Source organism: the organism of the source record quoted next, unplaced genomic scaffold, assembly GCF_019419815.1.
Source record: "Pyrus x bretschneideri cultivar Hongxiangsu unplaced genomic scaffold, Pyrus_bretschneideri_v1 Contig7, whole genome shotgun sequence".
Lineage (NCBI taxonomy): Eukaryota > Viridiplantae > Streptophyta > Magnoliopsida > Rosales > Rosaceae > Pyrus > Pyrus x bretschneideri.
In genome coordinates, this window is record NW_025999809.1 from 142157 (window position 1) to 160079 (window position 17923).

At 38.1% G+C, this 17923-nt stretch overlaps 1 protein-coding gene across 3 annotated transcripts; it reads left to right on the top strand.

Annotated features, from left to right (window-relative positions):
* The first annotated feature begins 300 nt into the window (after positions 1-300).
* LOC125467801 (L-galactose dehydrogenase-like) lies at positions 301-5123 on the top strand. Of its 3 annotated transcripts, XM_048574162.1 has the most exons (7): positions 301-598; positions 1133-1361; positions 1522-1821; positions 1934-2062; positions 2307-2451; positions 4812-4843; positions 4952-5123. In XM_048574162.1, exons 1-5 carry the CDS (start codon positions 414-416, stop codon positions 2436-2438), a joined length of 975 nt encoding a protein of 324 aa, XP_048430119.1. In that variant the 5' UTR covers positions 301-413; the 3' UTR covers positions 2439-2451; positions 4812-4843; positions 4952-5123. The 3 variants fall into 3 exon arrangements, with proteins under 3 accessions (XP_048430119.1, XP_048430118.1, XP_048430117.1); XM_048574161.1 differs by having other exon boundaries at positions 4812-5123; XM_048574160.1 differs by lacking the exons at positions 4812-4843; positions 4952-5123 and having other exon boundaries at positions 302-598; positions 2307-2617.
* Positions 5124-17923: the final 12800 nt, after the last annotated feature.

Below are 17923 nucleotides of genomic sequence, written 5' to 3' on the forward strand. Positions count from 1 at the left end.
ATCACGAAAAAAAAAAAAAACTACTTTTCTAGTTTGACATAGATACGGTCAATGTAAACACTTTTTTCATTTTATTTCACTTTTTCTACTACTTTTAATTTGGCATAAATTTAGGAATTTGCAAAAGGGACCATAAAGTATGAGTGGCATGAATGTAAATAAATTGTATTAATAAGTCAATAGTGTTCCTATATGTTTGCAAATTTTAAATTTGGGCTTAAACTAGATCTTTAAAGATAGATGGATTTTTATCTAAAAATAATAAATTATAAGGGCCAAAATCTAAATCACCCTTTAATTTATGTGCTGATCGTCCCCACTTAGCGAAAGCTTAAAAACATAGATTTCAGTTTTTCACTTCACTTCCACCCCGGTGCTTCGCAGCATTATTGAATGAGAATCTCAGCAAAACAATGGCTTCGCCACCGCTGCCAAAGGTTGAACTCCGAGAGCTCGGCAACACAGGCCTCAAGCTCAGCTGCGTCGGCTTCGGCGCCTCACCTCTCGGCAACGTCTTCGGTCCCGTCTCGGATGACGGAGCCATCGGCTCCGTTCGCGAAGCCTTCCGCCGAGGCATCAATTTCTTCGACACCTCTCCGTATGTAACTTTTGATCCTCTCTCGAGTTTTAAATTCTGTTCATAATCCTTGTTCTTGTTCTGTTTGGTTGCCAAGAAAATTTGAGAAATTTAAGGAAGTTTTCGTAAAATTGAGCATGTTTTCTCATGATTAGATTAATGACAAAACTTAATTTATAATGAAGCCAGAAAGGTTGAAACTTTTTAAATTGTAATGGGATGTTTGGTTGGAGACGATTCGCGGGAATTTAAAGGGGATTACTTTTCTAATGCTTCTGTTTGGTTGCTGAGAAAATGAAAAGTTGGGGTTCATGTGATTGCAGATCAAAAAGAATATTTTGATATTCTTAGAGTTCACATAATTTGTGACACAAAAATACTTGTTTGGTTGGAGAGATGAGATGCAAAGAGACACTAAAACAAAGTTTTGATATGCAATTATGTGCTTGTATTTGCTCTAACTACTAAATAAACAAAATTTATTCACTACATTCGTCTTCGGATGTCACAAGACTTTTGTATGTTCTTTCTACCCTTTTTCTTCCCAATTTGTAGGTATTATGGAGGGACTTTGTCAGAGAAGGTGCTTGGTAAATCGCTAAAAGCTCTAGGTGTTCCTAGAAGCGAGTACATTGTGGCAACCAAGTGTGGACGCTATGCTGACGGTTTTGATTTTAGTGCGGATAGAGTGACTAAGAGCATTGATGAGAGCTTGGAGAGGTTGCAGCTAGATTATGTCGATATTCTGCAATGCCATGATATAGAATTTGGGTCTCTAGACCAGGTGCTTTGGCATTTATCGTTTGTGTGCTTTATTTGCTTTAATTCACAGTGTGACATGTAGAGTTAGTTTTTTTTTTCCTTCCTGTCTGTTAGGGAATATAATCTCAATTGATACAGCATAATGATCAAGCTTGTGTGTTCCTTTTTACTTTGGTTAACAGATTGTAAACGAGACAATCCCTGCCCTAAAGACACTGAAAGAAGCCGGGAAGATTCGTTTCATTGGTATCACAGGACTTCCATTGGGAATTTTCACATATGTTCTTGATCGCATACCAGCTGGCACGGTGGACGTCGTCCTGTCATATTGCCACTTCGGTATTAATGATTCAACATTGGAGGATTTACTACCATACCTAAAGAGCAAAGGTGTTGGAATCATTAGTGCTTCTCCGCTTGCAATGGGTCTGCTTACTGAGAGTGGTCCTCCAGAATGGCACCCGGCATCTGCTGAACTGAAGGTTAACATTCTCGATGCATTAGTTCCAGCTGGCGCTACACTTCATGCAATCCTGTCTTCTTTAATGCAATTTAGAAATTATAACTGATATAATCTGTTTTATGTTCTTACAGGCTGCTTGCCTAGCTGCTGCTGTCTATTGTAAAGAGAGAGGGAAGAATATTTCAAAGTTAGCTCTGCAATACAGTTTGTCCAATAAGGATATCTCATCAGTGCTGGTCGGCATGAACTCTGTTATTCAGGTTCCAATCCATCATTTGCGTTTAACGTGCTCATTTTGTTAGGATGTAGAGTCGGGGAATATAGATTCCGCCCGGCTCTATAGCTTAACAATAGCACAAACTCGTCGTGATCATGTCAAGTAAATGAATACCTCTTCGGTCCTCTCACATTGTCATCACTTGGAAAACCCTTTTTATTATGTTGTAAAATGCCTACATTCATAAAGATCATTCATCCGTCTTAAATGATTGTTTAAATAATCAGGTTGAAGAAAATGTCGCTGCTGCTGTGGAGCTTGCGACCATTGGCAAGGATGAGAAAACTCTAGCAGAGGTTGAAGCTATTCTGAAACCGGTGAAGAATCAGACATGGCCTAGCGGAATCCAGCAGAGCTGACAATTTTGCTCTTGTATGTAACCATCTGTACCCTGTACTTATTTTGATTGCTTTTCAGTCGCCTGTTAAGGCTTGTCAAATGATTTATACAGATCAATGGTTTCTGTTTCTGTGCATCCATTAATTTGTGAGAAAAAGAGAAAAAAACCAATCTGGTTAAGATGAGTTTAACAACAGTAGTTATGTCTCTTATACTATCGTAATTGGCTCATAATCTCGTTGCTTCTAGATTAGAGAGTTCCGGGATGAAAAAAATATGGATTAGAAAAATCCGCATTTCGGATACATGGGTAAGCATTCTTCTGAATATCTGTTACCCTAGCTGTACTCAAATCCATGCATATTGTTAGCCTCCGGTTCTCCTCCGCTTTGGAAAAAATCGATGTCAAGAAGTTATCTTTCAGCTGTCCTTGATGTCAAAACTGTATGCTAGCATCCACTCTCATGATCTCATCCACGAGTTAGTGATGAGGTGAAGGGATCTGTCTTCACTGCAAGGGATTGTGATACCGCCCATTGGGTGACCATATCCAAATCCTTCTTCAGCCTGATTCAGCAAGTCTTGGAATGAAGGCTGGTTCAAGCACAATACTGGAATCACAAACCTCTTCCTTTTGCTTTCCCCAACATAGACCGCAAAGTAGCCCTTTGGAACATCGATGGCTGGCCTTCGAAGCAGCCTCGTTCGAGGTTGAGTGTCGAAAATTTTTGTTACCAGGGAATACAATATGTATTTTTCCAGCAATATATAACCTAGAGAAGACAGGAACCAGGGACTCCTAGATAAAATTAACTGTGGGTATTCTTCCAGCAAACGGAAGTTCTCCTTTCGGCCCCAGGTTTTTGAATTTCGACCGGACAAGGAACAAGCTAGGTTGTCGCCCCATGTGATGTTGTACTGTGACAAAAACATTGTGATTAAACTTTGGGGCCAGAATTGAAGTGGATGGTAAGGTTGATGGGAAGCACAGAACAAACTAGCTAACATGATATCTTTGTGTGATATATAATGCATAGAAAGATACAGTTTTCTTTTTTCTTTTCTTGCTTTTGTTTTTTCTCCTCTCTCCATTTAGTCAAGTTTGATATTCCAAGGGAAGCGATCTTCACGCTCCCGTTTTCTCATGCACTCCTCCGTTTTATGATTATTGGCCATACATGGAAGATTAGGCTTATCCGTGAAGAGCAGGTACTTAGTCTATAAGACATTAATTTGAATTAGGGTTTGACATAGACATGTGAGGGGTAGGGTAGAGGTTGAGTAGGGCATGATTTTGTAAATTGCAACCTTTATACAACAGATTGATTGACCAATCAACTTTCCAAAAGAGTCAGACGACAGAAGCTTGCGACCTACCATATCATCCATATAATTTCCATCCCTATATGAGCTGGAAAGTAGCTTTACAAATCCAAAAATCTCTCAATTCTTAAGCATATCAATATTCCACACAAACTATGGGTTTGAGCTTGTTATCAATGATCCGGAGATCTATGTTGACGTCTAAGCAACCGAGTATGGCCACAATGAATGTCCCGAAAGGCTACTTCGCTGTTTATGTAGGAGAGGAACGGAAGGAGAGACTTGTAGTACCAATATCATTTTTGAACCACCAGTGGTTCCAAGACTTGCTGCGCTGCAGCGAAGAAAAGTTCGGATCCACTCATCCGGGGGGTGGCATCACTCTTCCGTGCACTGAAGAGGCCTTCACTCACACTTCTTGTTTGCATTCCTTCTAATGTCATGGCCAACATCACTACACAAAACTCTTCAATTTTGTGCCCTGAAGAGTTAGAATACTTCCATTGTAAATATCCCCTTTGTATTCTGATAGTAAGAAAATAATTTATACAATTTAATTTTTCATTTTAGTTCTCATTCATCAGTTCCTTGCCTAGAGAATATTGGCTCATTTGGATGTCCTTTTAAAATGGCTAAAAGCTCTTTTAGAGAGAATGTTTTTGGGTTCCAAAAGCACTTAAAGGGCTTTTCCAGGATTTACTTGCATTTTTATTAAGGTTTTACTTGCATTTTTACTAAGGATTGATTCCAAAAACATTTTCATTAAAAGAGCTTTCAGTTATTTTAAAAGTATATCCAAACAAGCTCTATTAAATAAATAGTGATTTTTAGGGTTCTTAATTACAAACTGAAGAGACAATTGAAACGCATCCTCATAATCCATCATTGACACAACTGCAGGTGATATGATTAATTATAATATTTGGGAATGTGAAATTAATCCCCGATCACGTACTGCATTTTTGGTAGTCTACATATGTGAAAAGGCACTCCAGTTCATCAAGTTTTATAATGGTTGCGACGTCCTTGTTCTTCATTTAATCAGTTAATTTATATGTTTTGGGGGGCAGCTATGGAGGTTAAGAGGAACATGAGACTACCGGTAACTTATATCACCATGTGATCTTGTCCTGTTTGATTTCTGTTCCTTGATTTCTATTGCCTAAGATGAAGGTATGTTACGAGGTTGCTAATTTGCACATTCTATTAGGATTGAAGAGTTGGGGACAATAGATTCTACCCGGTTCTATGGCTTTTTACTAGCATCAACAGATGATCATGTCAAGTGAATGAATTACCTATTCACTCCTGTCACATTGATGTAACATAGAAAACCCTTTCTTTTTATTATGTTATAAAATGTCTACATTTATTAAAGATCATTCTTCTGTCTTAAGTTTTATGCAATCGTTTAAGTAATCTGGTTAAGGAAAATGTTGCTGCTGCTGTGGAGCTCGCAACGGTTTGTAAGGATGAGAAAATTGTAACAGAAGTTGAAGATATTTCTGAAACCAGTGAAGAATCAGACATGGCCTAGCGAAATCCAGCAGAGTTGACAGTATTGTTCTTGTTTGTAACCATCTGTATCTTGTACTTAACTCTAGTAGAACTTGAAGATATTTCTGAGACCAGTGGCGAAGCTAAGCCCAATGTGGGCCTGATTAACTGTAGTTTTGACGGGGCCTGCGAGGAGAGGACGAAGTGTGGCGGCTTTGGGGTGATTATGCGCAACAGTAATGGGGTTTTTCTCGCTGTACTGCCAGGAAAGCTTGGGGATGTCACCTCGCCGCTAAAAGCTGAGCTTCTTAAGGCAAGGAGAGCCGTGGTTTTTGTCCAGGAGTTTTATGCAGGTGGTATGGATGTAAGTCTTCGAAGGAGACTTTTATGACACTTGCCGCTATGCAACAACAACGGGATGATAGTTTTTCGTTGGGGCCCATTATTAATGACATTCGTGCCTTCTTACAAGAGTTCTCCCAGCCTAAATTCAACCATGTTCGTCGGGAGGCTAACCACGCAGCACATAGGCTTTCTCGCGCAGGACTTGGGACGTCGACATGAGGTGATGTGGTTCCAGGAACCACTGAAGTTAATCACTGATATTTTAATTGAGGATAGCTAGCTGTACATGATTTGCTTTGCTCTTGGTTGTATTTTCTTTGAGGATAGTTAATAAGTTGTTTGTATGGGACCTTTTTTTTCTCTTCGACTAGGTTGAAATCCTGACCAAGGGTTTTATCGAGGCTCATTTATGCACCATATTCTCACTTATGTACGTATTCCTTAATCAATAAATATTGTATTTGTTCATAAAAAAAAGTTCAGTAAAAATAAATACAAGATTGTTCGTATACTTTTGGGGTGAGATGTGAAGGCTAATAGATACATGAGCCAGATTAATTAGATCCCCGAAAATATCTTTTATCAATGGATTGTGTTTCTTGGCATCCATTAATTTGGGAGAATAAGAGATTAAAGATAAACAATAAACATCAATGGAAAAGGAAGAAACAAAATCAATCAATCTGATTAGGATGAAGTTTACAACAGTAGTATGTCTCTTATACAATCACAATTGGCTCATGTCCCGGCTCTTCTTGACTAGTGACTTCCCGGGCGGAAAAATATGGATTAGAAAAATCAGAATTTCGGATACAAGGGTAGGCATCCTTCTGAACATGTGCTACCCTAGCTGTACTAAAATCCATATTGTTAGCCTCGGGTTCTCCTTGGCTTCAAGAAAAAACGATGTCAAGCAGTTATGTTTCAGCTGTACTTGATGTCAAAACTGTACGTTGTACTCTCATCCACTGGATTGAGAAATTAGGTGCAGAAATCTGTCTTCACTGCAAGGGATTGTGATTCCACCCATGGGATGATGATATCCAAATTCTTCTTCAGCCTGACTTAGCAAGTCTTGGAATGAAGGCTGGTTCAAGCACCATACTGGAATCACAAACCGCTTTCTTTGCCTTTCTCCAACATAGACCGCAAAGCAGCCCTTTGGAACATCGATGGCTTTCGAAGCAGCCTCGTTCGAGGTTGAGTGTCGAATTGAAGAACGTGAAACTTGTGCTGCTTGTGAAGCCAATTGGGTTTATTATATAGATGAAGAGTGTAGGATATTGGCAATGAGAACTCACATGGTTTGGTCTGTCCACTATTTGTTATGTGGACTTCATCTGTTATTGGCCAAACCTGTAACCTTCTAGAGAAACATCTTGCCCTACCTCCTTTAGTTAAACCAAGTAGCCAATGAAAGATACAGATTGAAATTCAAATAATAAAAATCTTAGGAAGTATAGAGCTGCAAGCAAACGAGGGGCCAATATTCAAATAGATAATAGCGTAGCTACTCTTATAATTATTAATGTTAGTGAGAAACGCTTCAAGGAGAAATTTTTCATCGTGCTCAGAACACGGGTGGTACATCACGTGATATTATTTAAGTGGAGGCGAGTTTTATTTTTCAAATTGTTAATTTTTTAACACAAGTATCTCACTATTTATATAATGACATGTAGTGTACCACTCATTATTCCAAACATACTGAAAAATCTCTCCAATTCAAGAATCAAATTATAAAAAAATTTCTTTCACTTATTAATTGTTAATATCGGGTGAACATTGGGTCAATAGACTTTTTCCTTTAAAACAACCCCTTAAAGTGTTTTTTTACCATAAAAACGAGTTTTGAGGAACTTAATTGTGAAAATCGTCTTGGATTTGGTATGAAATTAGAATTGTATTCCTAACTAAAGTAGGAATCCTAGTTGTAATGAGTATAGGAAACTTGGATGCAAGTTTTCAGGTGGTGTTTGGATTCTAACTTAGTTTGGGATTAGGTTTGTGGCTAGGTTGTCTAGTATAAATATGTGTAAACCTTAACGTTAGAGTGTGTGATTAAGAGAGAGTGACTTGAGAGGCAAGAGAACTATTGTGAAGTTTAATGTGAGTTCTTTTGTAATCCTTTATTGATTAACAAAAGTGAGTTTCCGTTGTTCATATCTTTGAGATTGTTTTGGTTTAGTCATCTTGCTTGTTTTACAACAAGTCGTATCAAGAGCTTGGTTCAGTGATTAAGCCAAAACAATGACAAAACCTGAAGACTCCAGCAAGAGTGGAGATGATGGGGGCACTGAGGTCACCAAAACATCGGTGCAAAGTGCTAGGTTCGAGATCGAGAAGTTCGTCAGGACCAATAACTTCGCTATGTGGCAGTGCGAAGTTAAGGATCTGTTGATACAACAAAGACTACTTGTAGTACTTGAAGATATGCCTATGTCGATGAAGAAGGAGGAATGGTTGCGGCTGAATGTGCATGCATGTTCCACAATTCAGTTATGTCTTGGCAAGGCACAAAAGTATGGTGTGATGAATATTTCATCGGCCAAAGAACTATGGGATACACTGGAGTCCAAATATTTGAAAAAGAGTGCAGAAAATAGGCTTTATCTTAAGAGTAAGCTTTATTGTTTCCAATATAAGGAAGGAACAAAGATGATTGATCATCTTGAAGAGTTTAACAAAATGATTGCTGGATTGTTGAATTTAGAAGAGACGATCAAGGATGAAGACAAAGCGTTGATCCTGATGAATTCTTTGCCTGAATCCTATGAATCATTTGTTACGACATGGATTTATGGTAGAGAAACTATTAAATTTGATGAGATCTCATGTGCTGTGATGAATCATGAAGTTCGAAATCTTGATAGACAAGAGAGGAACAACTCTGAAGCACTAATGGTGAGAGGAAGATCAAAAGAAAGAAAGTCTGCAAATAGGAAGAAAAGCAAGTCTCGCACAAGAGGTAACTCAAGCAACAGAAAATTCTTGGATAAAGATGAGTGCGCTTTTTGCCATGAGAAGGGACATTGGAAGAAGGATTGTCCTAAAATCAAGGCTAAAAACAAGGAAAAGAAATATGAGGATTCAGAGGCAAACATTGTTGAAGCTGATGATGAGGATTTTGTTTGTGCCCTAACAGCAGTGGAAAGGATAGACTATGTAAATCAATGGGTGCTTGACACTGGATGCACTCATCATATGACTTCCCAACGTCATTAGTTCTCATCTTTCAAAAGCATCACTGGAACTGTGTATATGGGTGACGATAATCCATGTTCAACGCAAGGGATTAGCAGTGTTATGATTAAGCATCATGATGGTGCAGTTCGAGAGGTACAAGGAGTAAGATATGTTCTAGACCTCAAGAAGAATTTAATTTCCTTAGGCACCCTTGAATCCCAAGGTTGCAAATTTTATTCTGAGAATAATATACTTAAGGTTGCTAGAGGGGCATTAGTGATAATGAAGGCTCCAAGAAGAGGTTTGCTTTACTTATTGGAGGGCAAAACCATGGAAAAATAGGTAGCTATGGTGGCAGAAGGTGATCAAGAGGATACATCTTCTCTATGGAATATAAGGTTGGGGCATGTGGGAAACAAAGCACTGCAAGGGTTAATTCAACAAGGGATTTTAAAGGGAGCCAAAAGTGGAAAAATAGATTTTTGTGAACACTGCATTCTTGGCAAACAAACAAGGGTAAAATTTGGCATTGCAATACATCAAACTGAGGGTATATTGGAGTATGTACACTCAGATGTCTGGGGACTTACAAAGAATGAATCTTTAGGAGGGAAGAGATGGTTTGTGTCCTTTATTGATGATTACGCACGAAGATCATGGATTTATATGATGAAGCACAAACATGAGTATTAGTGTTTGATTTATGGATTGAGTTTCTTCAATGGAATAATGAATGCAGAAATGTACAGAGAGAAAATGATTAGAAAGTCATGAAAGCTTCAAGGTTCATTGGATTCCATTCTCTCCAAGCAAGGAACTCGGAGACCATATATTACCGTTAGAGGAGTGAGTAACACACTCACTCTCTCACATCATTACAACTCAATCACAACCATCCATTCGTAAGTCATCATATAAGATGCTTACACATGTCATGAGCTATGACTCATTACAATTTAATCTAGATGCCATATGGAATATGATCCAAAGGCTCACATTACATCTTACATCTTGCATATAATAAAACCAATATAGCAAATACATTTATACACCAATACTCCCTTCTAAATGTTTTACTGATTTCACTCCGAGTGCAGGTCTTAAGAATTCAAACTGATCCTTAGGAAGAGCCTTGGTAAAAATGTCTGCCAATTGTTCCTCTGTTCTACAGTAGTTTAACTCAATGGTGCCATCTTGAATAACATCCCTTATGAAGTGATATCTCCTATTGATATGCCTTGTTTTCTGATGGAACACTGGGTTCTTGGACATGGCTATGGCAGAGGTGTTGTCACATAGCAAAGGTGTAGCCTCTACTTGTTCCTCTCTAAAATCAGATAACACAAACCTCAGCCACATTGCTTGTGTTGTAGCTTCTGTAGCACTTACATATTCAGCTTCTGCAATGGATAGAGCCACACTGCATTGCTTAACCGAAGCCCAAGAAAATATCCCTGAGCCAAAACTGAATGCATAGCCTGATGTACTTTTCATATCATGCAAGCTTCCTGCCCAATCACTATCACAATATCCTATCAACACAGCAGCTTTTCCTTTCACATACTCAATCCCAAAATCCAATGTCCCTTGTACATATCTCAAGACCCTTTTAGCTGTCCCCATGTGTTTTCCTATAGGCTTATGCATAAAGCTTGCTAATAAACAAGATGCATACATCAAATCTCGTCTAGTAACTGTTAGATATAACAGACTACCAACTATTTTTCTATATAAGCCTTCATCAACATCTTCACTTCCATCAACCTTGGATAACCTATCATTGATTGCAAGTGAAGTCTTTACAGCTTTACAATCTTTTAAACCAAACTTTTCAAGTAAGGACTTGGCATATTTCTTCTGATGGATGAATATGCCCTTATCTGTTTGAATTATGCCTAAACCAAGGAAATGGTGCAGCATTCCCAAGTCTAACATCTCATACTGTTTCATCATATCCATCTTAAACTCTTGAATCATTTCATCAGAGCTTCCTGTGTAGATAATGTCATCTACATACAGAGACACAATAAGCACACCTGCATCACTGAATTTAGTATACAAAGTAGCTTCACTTTGACTTTTCTTGAACCCAAACTTGTTGAAGTATGTATCTATCTCATCATACCAAGCTCTGGGAGCTTGTTTCAGACCATATAAAGCCTTTTTCAACTTGTAAACTTTGTCTTCTTGCCCTTTGACTTCAAATACCTATGGTTGATCAACATATACTTCCTCATGCAGTGTACCATTTACAAATGCAGATTTGACATCTAATTGGAACAATTTCCATTCCTTTTGAGCTGCCAATGCAATTAAGGTTCTAATGGTATCAAGCCTTGCCACAGGTGCAAATGTCTCATTGAAATCAATCCCAGGCTTCTGAGAGTATCCCTTTGCCACTAATCTTGCCTTGTTCTTCTGCACTGAGCCATCCAGATTAAGCTTTGTTTTATAGACCCATTTGACACCAATTACTGGTTTATCAAATGGCCTATTGACTAACTCCCATGTGTCATTCTTCTCTATCATTTCAATCTCTATGGACATAGCTTTTCTCCAAGCTTCATCCCCTGATGCCTCTTCAAAACACTCAGGTTCTATTACACAAAAATTGCATCTCTCATACACTTCCTTCAAGCTCCTAAACCTGAGAGGTGTGTGATCATACTCTTGTGGTCTAGTGTGACTCACTTATTCCACTTGACTTGGACGAGAAACGATAACTTGGTCTTGTTGCTCCTGTAATGGTTCTGTGCATTCCAATTCTTCATCATTCTCTGTAATTTCAACATCACTCCTTTCATCTTCATATACTTCATTTGAGACTGAAATGGGCAAATTCTTCTTAGCACACGATTTCCAATCCTAGCAAGAGTTCTCATCAAATATTACATCTCTGGAGATAACAATCTTATTAGTTTTAGGATTGAACAACCTGTAACCCTTCTCACAGGTTCCATAACCAAGAAAAATGCGTTTGACACTTGTTGCATCCAGTTTCTGTCTCATATGTGATGGAAATTGTGCATAGTATAGAGATCCAAACACTCTTAAATGTTTCACTCCCGGCTTCCTTCCACTGTAAGCTTCAAAAGGAGCCTTCTTATTCAAGGCTTTGGTAAGACATCTATTGAGAATACAGACTGTAATGTTAACTGCTTCTGCCCAAAACTCAAATGGAATACCTTTCTCTAACAACATACATTTAGCCATTTCTACAATGGTCCTATTCCTTCTCTCTGCAACACCATTCTGTTGAGGAGAATAGGCCACTATGAGCTGTCTTTCCACACCAAGATCTTCACAAAACTGAGAAAATTCAAGTGAAGTGTACTCTTCTCCCCTGTCACTTCTTAATTTTTTCAGTTTGTACCCACTTTGTAGTTCAACAGTTGCTTTGAACTTCTTGAACACACTAAATGCTTCAGATTTGCTTCTCAGAAAATAGACCCATCCCATTATGGTACAATCATCTGTGAAGGTGAGAAAATACTTGTTTCCAGATTTGGTAGATGTTTGCATTGGTCCACATATGTCAGTGTGAATCAATTCCAGTGGTAAAGCAGCTCTCCACTTTGTTTCTTTAGGAAAAACATCTCTGGAATGTTTTCCAAGTGCATATCCCTCACATACTGTGGTATTCTTTTTTGGCTTAGGTAGTCCAGTTACCATTTCATGTGCTTGTAGCTGCATTAAAGCATTCATGTTTAAATGCCTGAGTCTTCTATGCCATATCTCAGTAGCTTGCTCAGCACTGGCTCTTATGGTAATTTGGATTCCTGGTTGCAATTTCAAGGGAAAACTTTGATTTCCTTTCATAGGGATCTTGACAACAAGGTTAGAGCATGTGAAATCATCATAGATTCTGACTTCAATTCCCCCAAATACAAGGTAGTACCTATGCTTCATCATCTGTCCCACACTCAACAAATTCTCTTTCAAACCAGGTACCAACATTATCTCCCTTATGTACCTTTTGCCTTGCTTAGTTTCAACCAGTAACTCACCCTTTCCAACCACATCAACCAATTATCCTGTGCCCATCTCAACTTTGGCAGTGACACTTCTATCTATATTCACTTATAAATCTTCTCTTCCTGTTATATGGTTACTACAGCCACTGTCAACATACCAAATATCTTCACCTTGCTTCACAGTAGCTGCCATACAAATATAGAACATGGTTGGATTGTTCTCCACTTGACCGACATAGTTTGCCTGTTGAGTAGCTTTCTTGGACGTACAATCCTTGGCAAAATGCCCTGGCTTATCACATTTATGACATCGTGGTTTCCCCTTGAACCAACACTCTGCAAAATGTAATTTGTCACAGTGTTTGCAAGGGTTCTTGGCTCCATCAGAAGATCCAACAATTTTCCCTTGCTGGTGCACAGGTCTGTTATCCCACTTCTTACCCTTTGTCTTCCAATTCTTTGTGGGTTTGAAGTTTTGATTAACATTGTAATTGTTCTTCTTGTGGGCTATACTTAAACTAGCAAAAGCTTTCTTAGTACTGTTTTCAAAATGCCTCTCAATTCTCTGTTCATACCCTTTTAAAGTCGCAACTACATCTTGCACATCAACTGTCTCCAAATCCCTAGTATTTTCAATCACAGCTACAATACTATCATAAGATTTAGGGAGGCTAATTAATAACTTCTGCACAATTCTTTGATTTCCAAGATCTTCACCATAACTTTTCATTTGTGTAATAAGATCAAATAATTGCACAAGATACATAGAGAGTGTTTCATGCTTACTCATCCGAGTATATTCAAAATCACGCCTTAAACTTTGAAGTTTCACAAATCTCACTTGTTTGTCTCCAATGAACTCTTGCTTCAGTACATCCCAGGCCTCCTTTGGCGTTTTTAGTATGGCGATCCTAGGGAAAATTTCATCTGACACAGCTCCTTGAATGATGTCGAGAGCCTTAGCATCTTTAACTATGGTCTCCTTCAGGAGCTTAAGCTCAGTTGCAGTGAGCTCTTCCTCTTTCTTCGCCAAAGAGCTGTACCCCTTCTCAACCATATCCCACAGATTGTGAGATCTGAATATGGTCTTCATCTTTACTTGCCAAATCAAAGTTTTCTCTATTGAAAACCGATGCCCGAAAATCAGCACCACTCGATCCAGCCATATTAGACTTGTTATCGAGTAACCCAGAAATTTTCAGAGTTTTCTTCGGTCGTAGCAACACCTAATTCTCCTCCGAGTTCCGTCACTATCAACCACGTCACAATTTCACGCCCAGATCAAGATCCAACCTGGCTCTGAGGCCATATTAGTGTTTGATTTTTGGATTGAGTTTCTTTAATGGAATAATGAATGCATAAATGTACAGAGAAAAGGATTAGAAAACCATGAAAGCTTCAAGGTTCATTGGATTCCATTTTCTCCAAGCAAGGAACTCGGAGACCATATATTACCGTTAGAGGAGTGAGTAACACACTCACTCTCTCACATCATTACAACTCAATCACAACCATCCATTCTTAAGTCATCATATAAGATGCTTACACATGTCATGAGCTATGACTCATTACAATTTAATCTAGATGCCATATGGAATATGATCCAAAGGCTCACATTACATCTTACAACTTGCATATAATAAAACAAATATAGCAAATACATTTATACACCAATAATGAGGTGTTGAATAATTTTTTGGAATGGAAAAACACGGTTGAAAAGAAGACTGGAAAGAAGTTGAAAGTCTTAAGAAATGATAATGGCGGGGAATATACTTCTAATCCCTTCTTCAAGATATGCAAAAAGGAATGTATTACTCGTCACTTTAGTGTTAGAGAAACTCCCCAACAAAATGGTATTGCAGAGAGGTTGAATCGAACATTGTTGGAAAAGGTGAGATGAATGCTTTCACAAGCAAAATTGCATAAAAGATTTTGGGCAGAAGCATTAAATTATGCATGCCATATTTTGAATCGTCTACCTTCTGCAACTTTAAATGGTAATACTCCAATGGAATTATGGTCAGGAAAAATAGCTCAAGACTATGAAAGACTAAGGGTTTTTGGGTGTGATGCTTACTACCACGTGAAAGAAAACAAACTGGATTCGAGAGCAAGGAAAGCTATCTTTTTAGGGTTCAATAGTGGTGTCAAGGGATTCAGGTTGTGGAGCACAGAACTCAAGAAGGTAGTAGTGAGTAGAGATGTGACGTTTAATGAATCCCATATGAAACTTAGAGAGGACAGGAATGTTGTCCATAAGGTGGAGCTATCAACAGATAATTCTCAAAAATCAAGCATTGAGAATGACGAACAAAATAGGGACGACCAAGAAGAAAGACAAGACGAAGAAGTTGTGGTTGACGATATTCAAGAAGAGTGCATTGCCAAGAGGAGAGGAAAAAGAGATGTTGTGCTTCCTGCCAGATTCAAAGATTGTGTTGCATGTATGGCATACGCGTTACCAGTAATCAAAGTTGATATCCCTACAAGTTTTACTGAAGCAGCGAGTAGTGGAGAAGCAAAGCATTGGCATGAAGCTATGGATGACGAGATGTTGTCACTCAAGAAGAATAAAACCTGGGAATTGGTGGAGTTGCCTAAAGGAAGGAAGGTCATTGGGTGCAAGTGGGTATATGCAAAGAAGGATGGAATAGATCATGCAAGTCCAGTAAGGTTCAAAGCCAGACTAGTGGCTAAAGGTTATGCTCAGAAAGAAGGAGTAGATTATAACGAAATCTTTTCTCCTGTAGTGAAACACTCATCTATCCGAATTCTACTTGCATTAGTGGCACAATTTGATCTCGAGTTAGTCCAGTTAGATGTAAAAATTGCTTTTTTACATGGAAATTTGTCTGAAGAGATTTACATAAGGCAACCTAAAGGTTATGAAGAACAAGGAAAAGAGGGTCTAGTCTGCAAGCTCAATAAGTCACTATATGGTTTAAAGCAATCACTGAGGCAATGGTGTTTGAGGTTTGATAAGTTTATGAAGGACCATGAGTACACTAGAAGTCATTACGATAGTATCATAAGAAATTAAGTGGAGGTACATGTCTACTTATTGATTTATGTGGATGATATGCTTATTGCCTCTAGTGATATAACTGAAATTACAAAGCTCAAAGCTCAGATGCAGAAAGAGTTTGAGATGAAAGATCTTGGTGAAGCAAGGAAGATTTTGGGGATGGAGATCACTCAAAACAGGAAGGAGGGACTGGTGTATTTATCGCAGAAACAGTACTTGGAAAAACTGCTACACAAGTTTGGCATTAGTGAGGAAACCAAATCTGTGAGTACACCTCTTGCTCCTCATTTTAAGTTGAGCACTCAACTATGCCCTAAGCGTGATGAAGAAAAAGCTAGGATGAAAGATGTTCCTTATTCTAGTTTGGTTGGAGGGTTGATGTACGTTATAGTATGTACTCAGCCCGATATTGCTTATGCAGTGGGAATTGTAAGTAGGTTTATGCATAATCCTGGAAAAATGCATTGGGATGCTGCTAAATGGATACTGAGTTATCTTCATGGAACAAGGAATACAGGAATTTGTTTTGAACAGAATGACGGAGAAATTGATAAATTCTCCATTGGTTATGTGGACTCTGATTTTGCTAGTGATTTAGACAAAAGAGGTCTACCATGGGGTATGTATTCACTATGGCGAAAGGTCTTATATGTTGGATATAAATATTAAAACCAACCGTTGCTTTATCAACCACAGAAGCTGAATATATGGTGATGGCTGAGGCTATTGAGGAGGCCATTTGGACACTTGGTTTGATAGAAGATTTGGGTGTAAATCAACACAAGTTGGATGTGTATTGTGATAGTCAAAGTGCCATTTACTTGGCAAAGTATCAAGTACATCATGCGAGGGCCAAGCATATAGATGTGCAATATCATTTTGTTCGAGAGATTATAGCTGAAGGTGAGATTCTTGTTAAGAAGATTGCTACGGCTGATAATCCTGCTGATATGTTAACAAAGGTAGTTGGTGATCAAAGTTCAAGCATTGCTTGGATTTGGTGCATGTTAGACAAGTTTGAAACTTGACAATGGTGGAGCAACGGAAGCAGATGAAATCTCTGATCGAATTTCTTACCAAGGTGGAGATTGTTGGATTTGGTATGAAATTAGAATTGTATTCCTAACTAAAGTAGGAATCCTAGTTGTAATGAGTATAGGAAACTTGGATGCAAGTTTCCAGGTGGTGTTTGGATTCTAACTTAGTTTGGGATTAGGTTTGTGGCTAGGTTGTCTAGTATAAATATATGTAAACCTTAACGTTAGGGTGTGTGATTAAGAGAGAGAGACTTGAGAGGCAAGAGAACTATTGTGAAGTTTAATGTGAGTTCTTTTGTAATCCTTTATTGATTAATAAAGTGAGTTTCCGTTGTTCATATCTTTGAGATTGTTTTGGTTTAGTCATTTTGCTTGTGTTACAACAAATCGTACACTACTACTCAACAGTCTCATCCCATCGTTGCAGAGACCAAATTGTACAACAAAAACAGGCTAAATACTAGTAATGCTTTTGTGTTAGAGATCTTTCACCAGTAATTGAGATTTAAGTTTTTTATCTTCTTCTTGTGTTTGCATCTAAATATATATAAATTTGTTGATTTATTGTAATTTTTGCGGTATACATATGTGAAGCTGAATTGAGTTCATACCAAGCAAATTTTAAGTATACAAATATAGAAGTTAAACTTACATTTTTGCATACAATATGTATGTAGCAAAAAAAAATATATCATTTGATTTTGGGGTAATTTTTTTAGCTAGCCCACCCACAAAATTTTTTTTGGCTCCATCCTTGCATATAGGCACAAAAATACACAGGGAATCCATACGGAAACCTTTCTTTAGGGTACCTGAATGATCCCCATATATTATTCGGATACGTTTCTGAACATATTTCATGAGAACTCACATGGTTTTGTCTCCCAACTAGTGATATTAGACATTACATACGGATTTCATACTGCTTCACAATTATATCATCAATGAACACATTATGGTTGCAGAATTTAATCCATTACTTACATTCCACCTTATGAATACAACATATAACCGAAAGAACACAGGAACTAGGGACTCTAATAAGAATTATAAGACACATAAAAACTATGGGTATTCTTCCAGCTAACAGAAGTTCCCTTTTCAGCCCCGGGCTT

Bases quoted from the DNA above. Each gene is read 5' to 3' on its own strand.
- LOC125467801 (XM_048574161.1), top strand. From the start codon at position 414: ATGGCTTCGCCACCGCTGCCAAAGGTTGAACTCCGAGAGCTCGGCAAC. The intron at 1,362-1,521 runs GTGCTTTGGCAT...TTTGGTTAACAG, and splicing joins AATTTGGGTCTCTAGACCAG to ATTGTAAACGAGACAATCCC. The intron at 2,063-2,306 runs GTTCCAATCCAT...TTAAATAATCAG, and splicing joins GCATGAACTCTGTTATTCAG to GTTGAAGAAAATGTCGCTGC.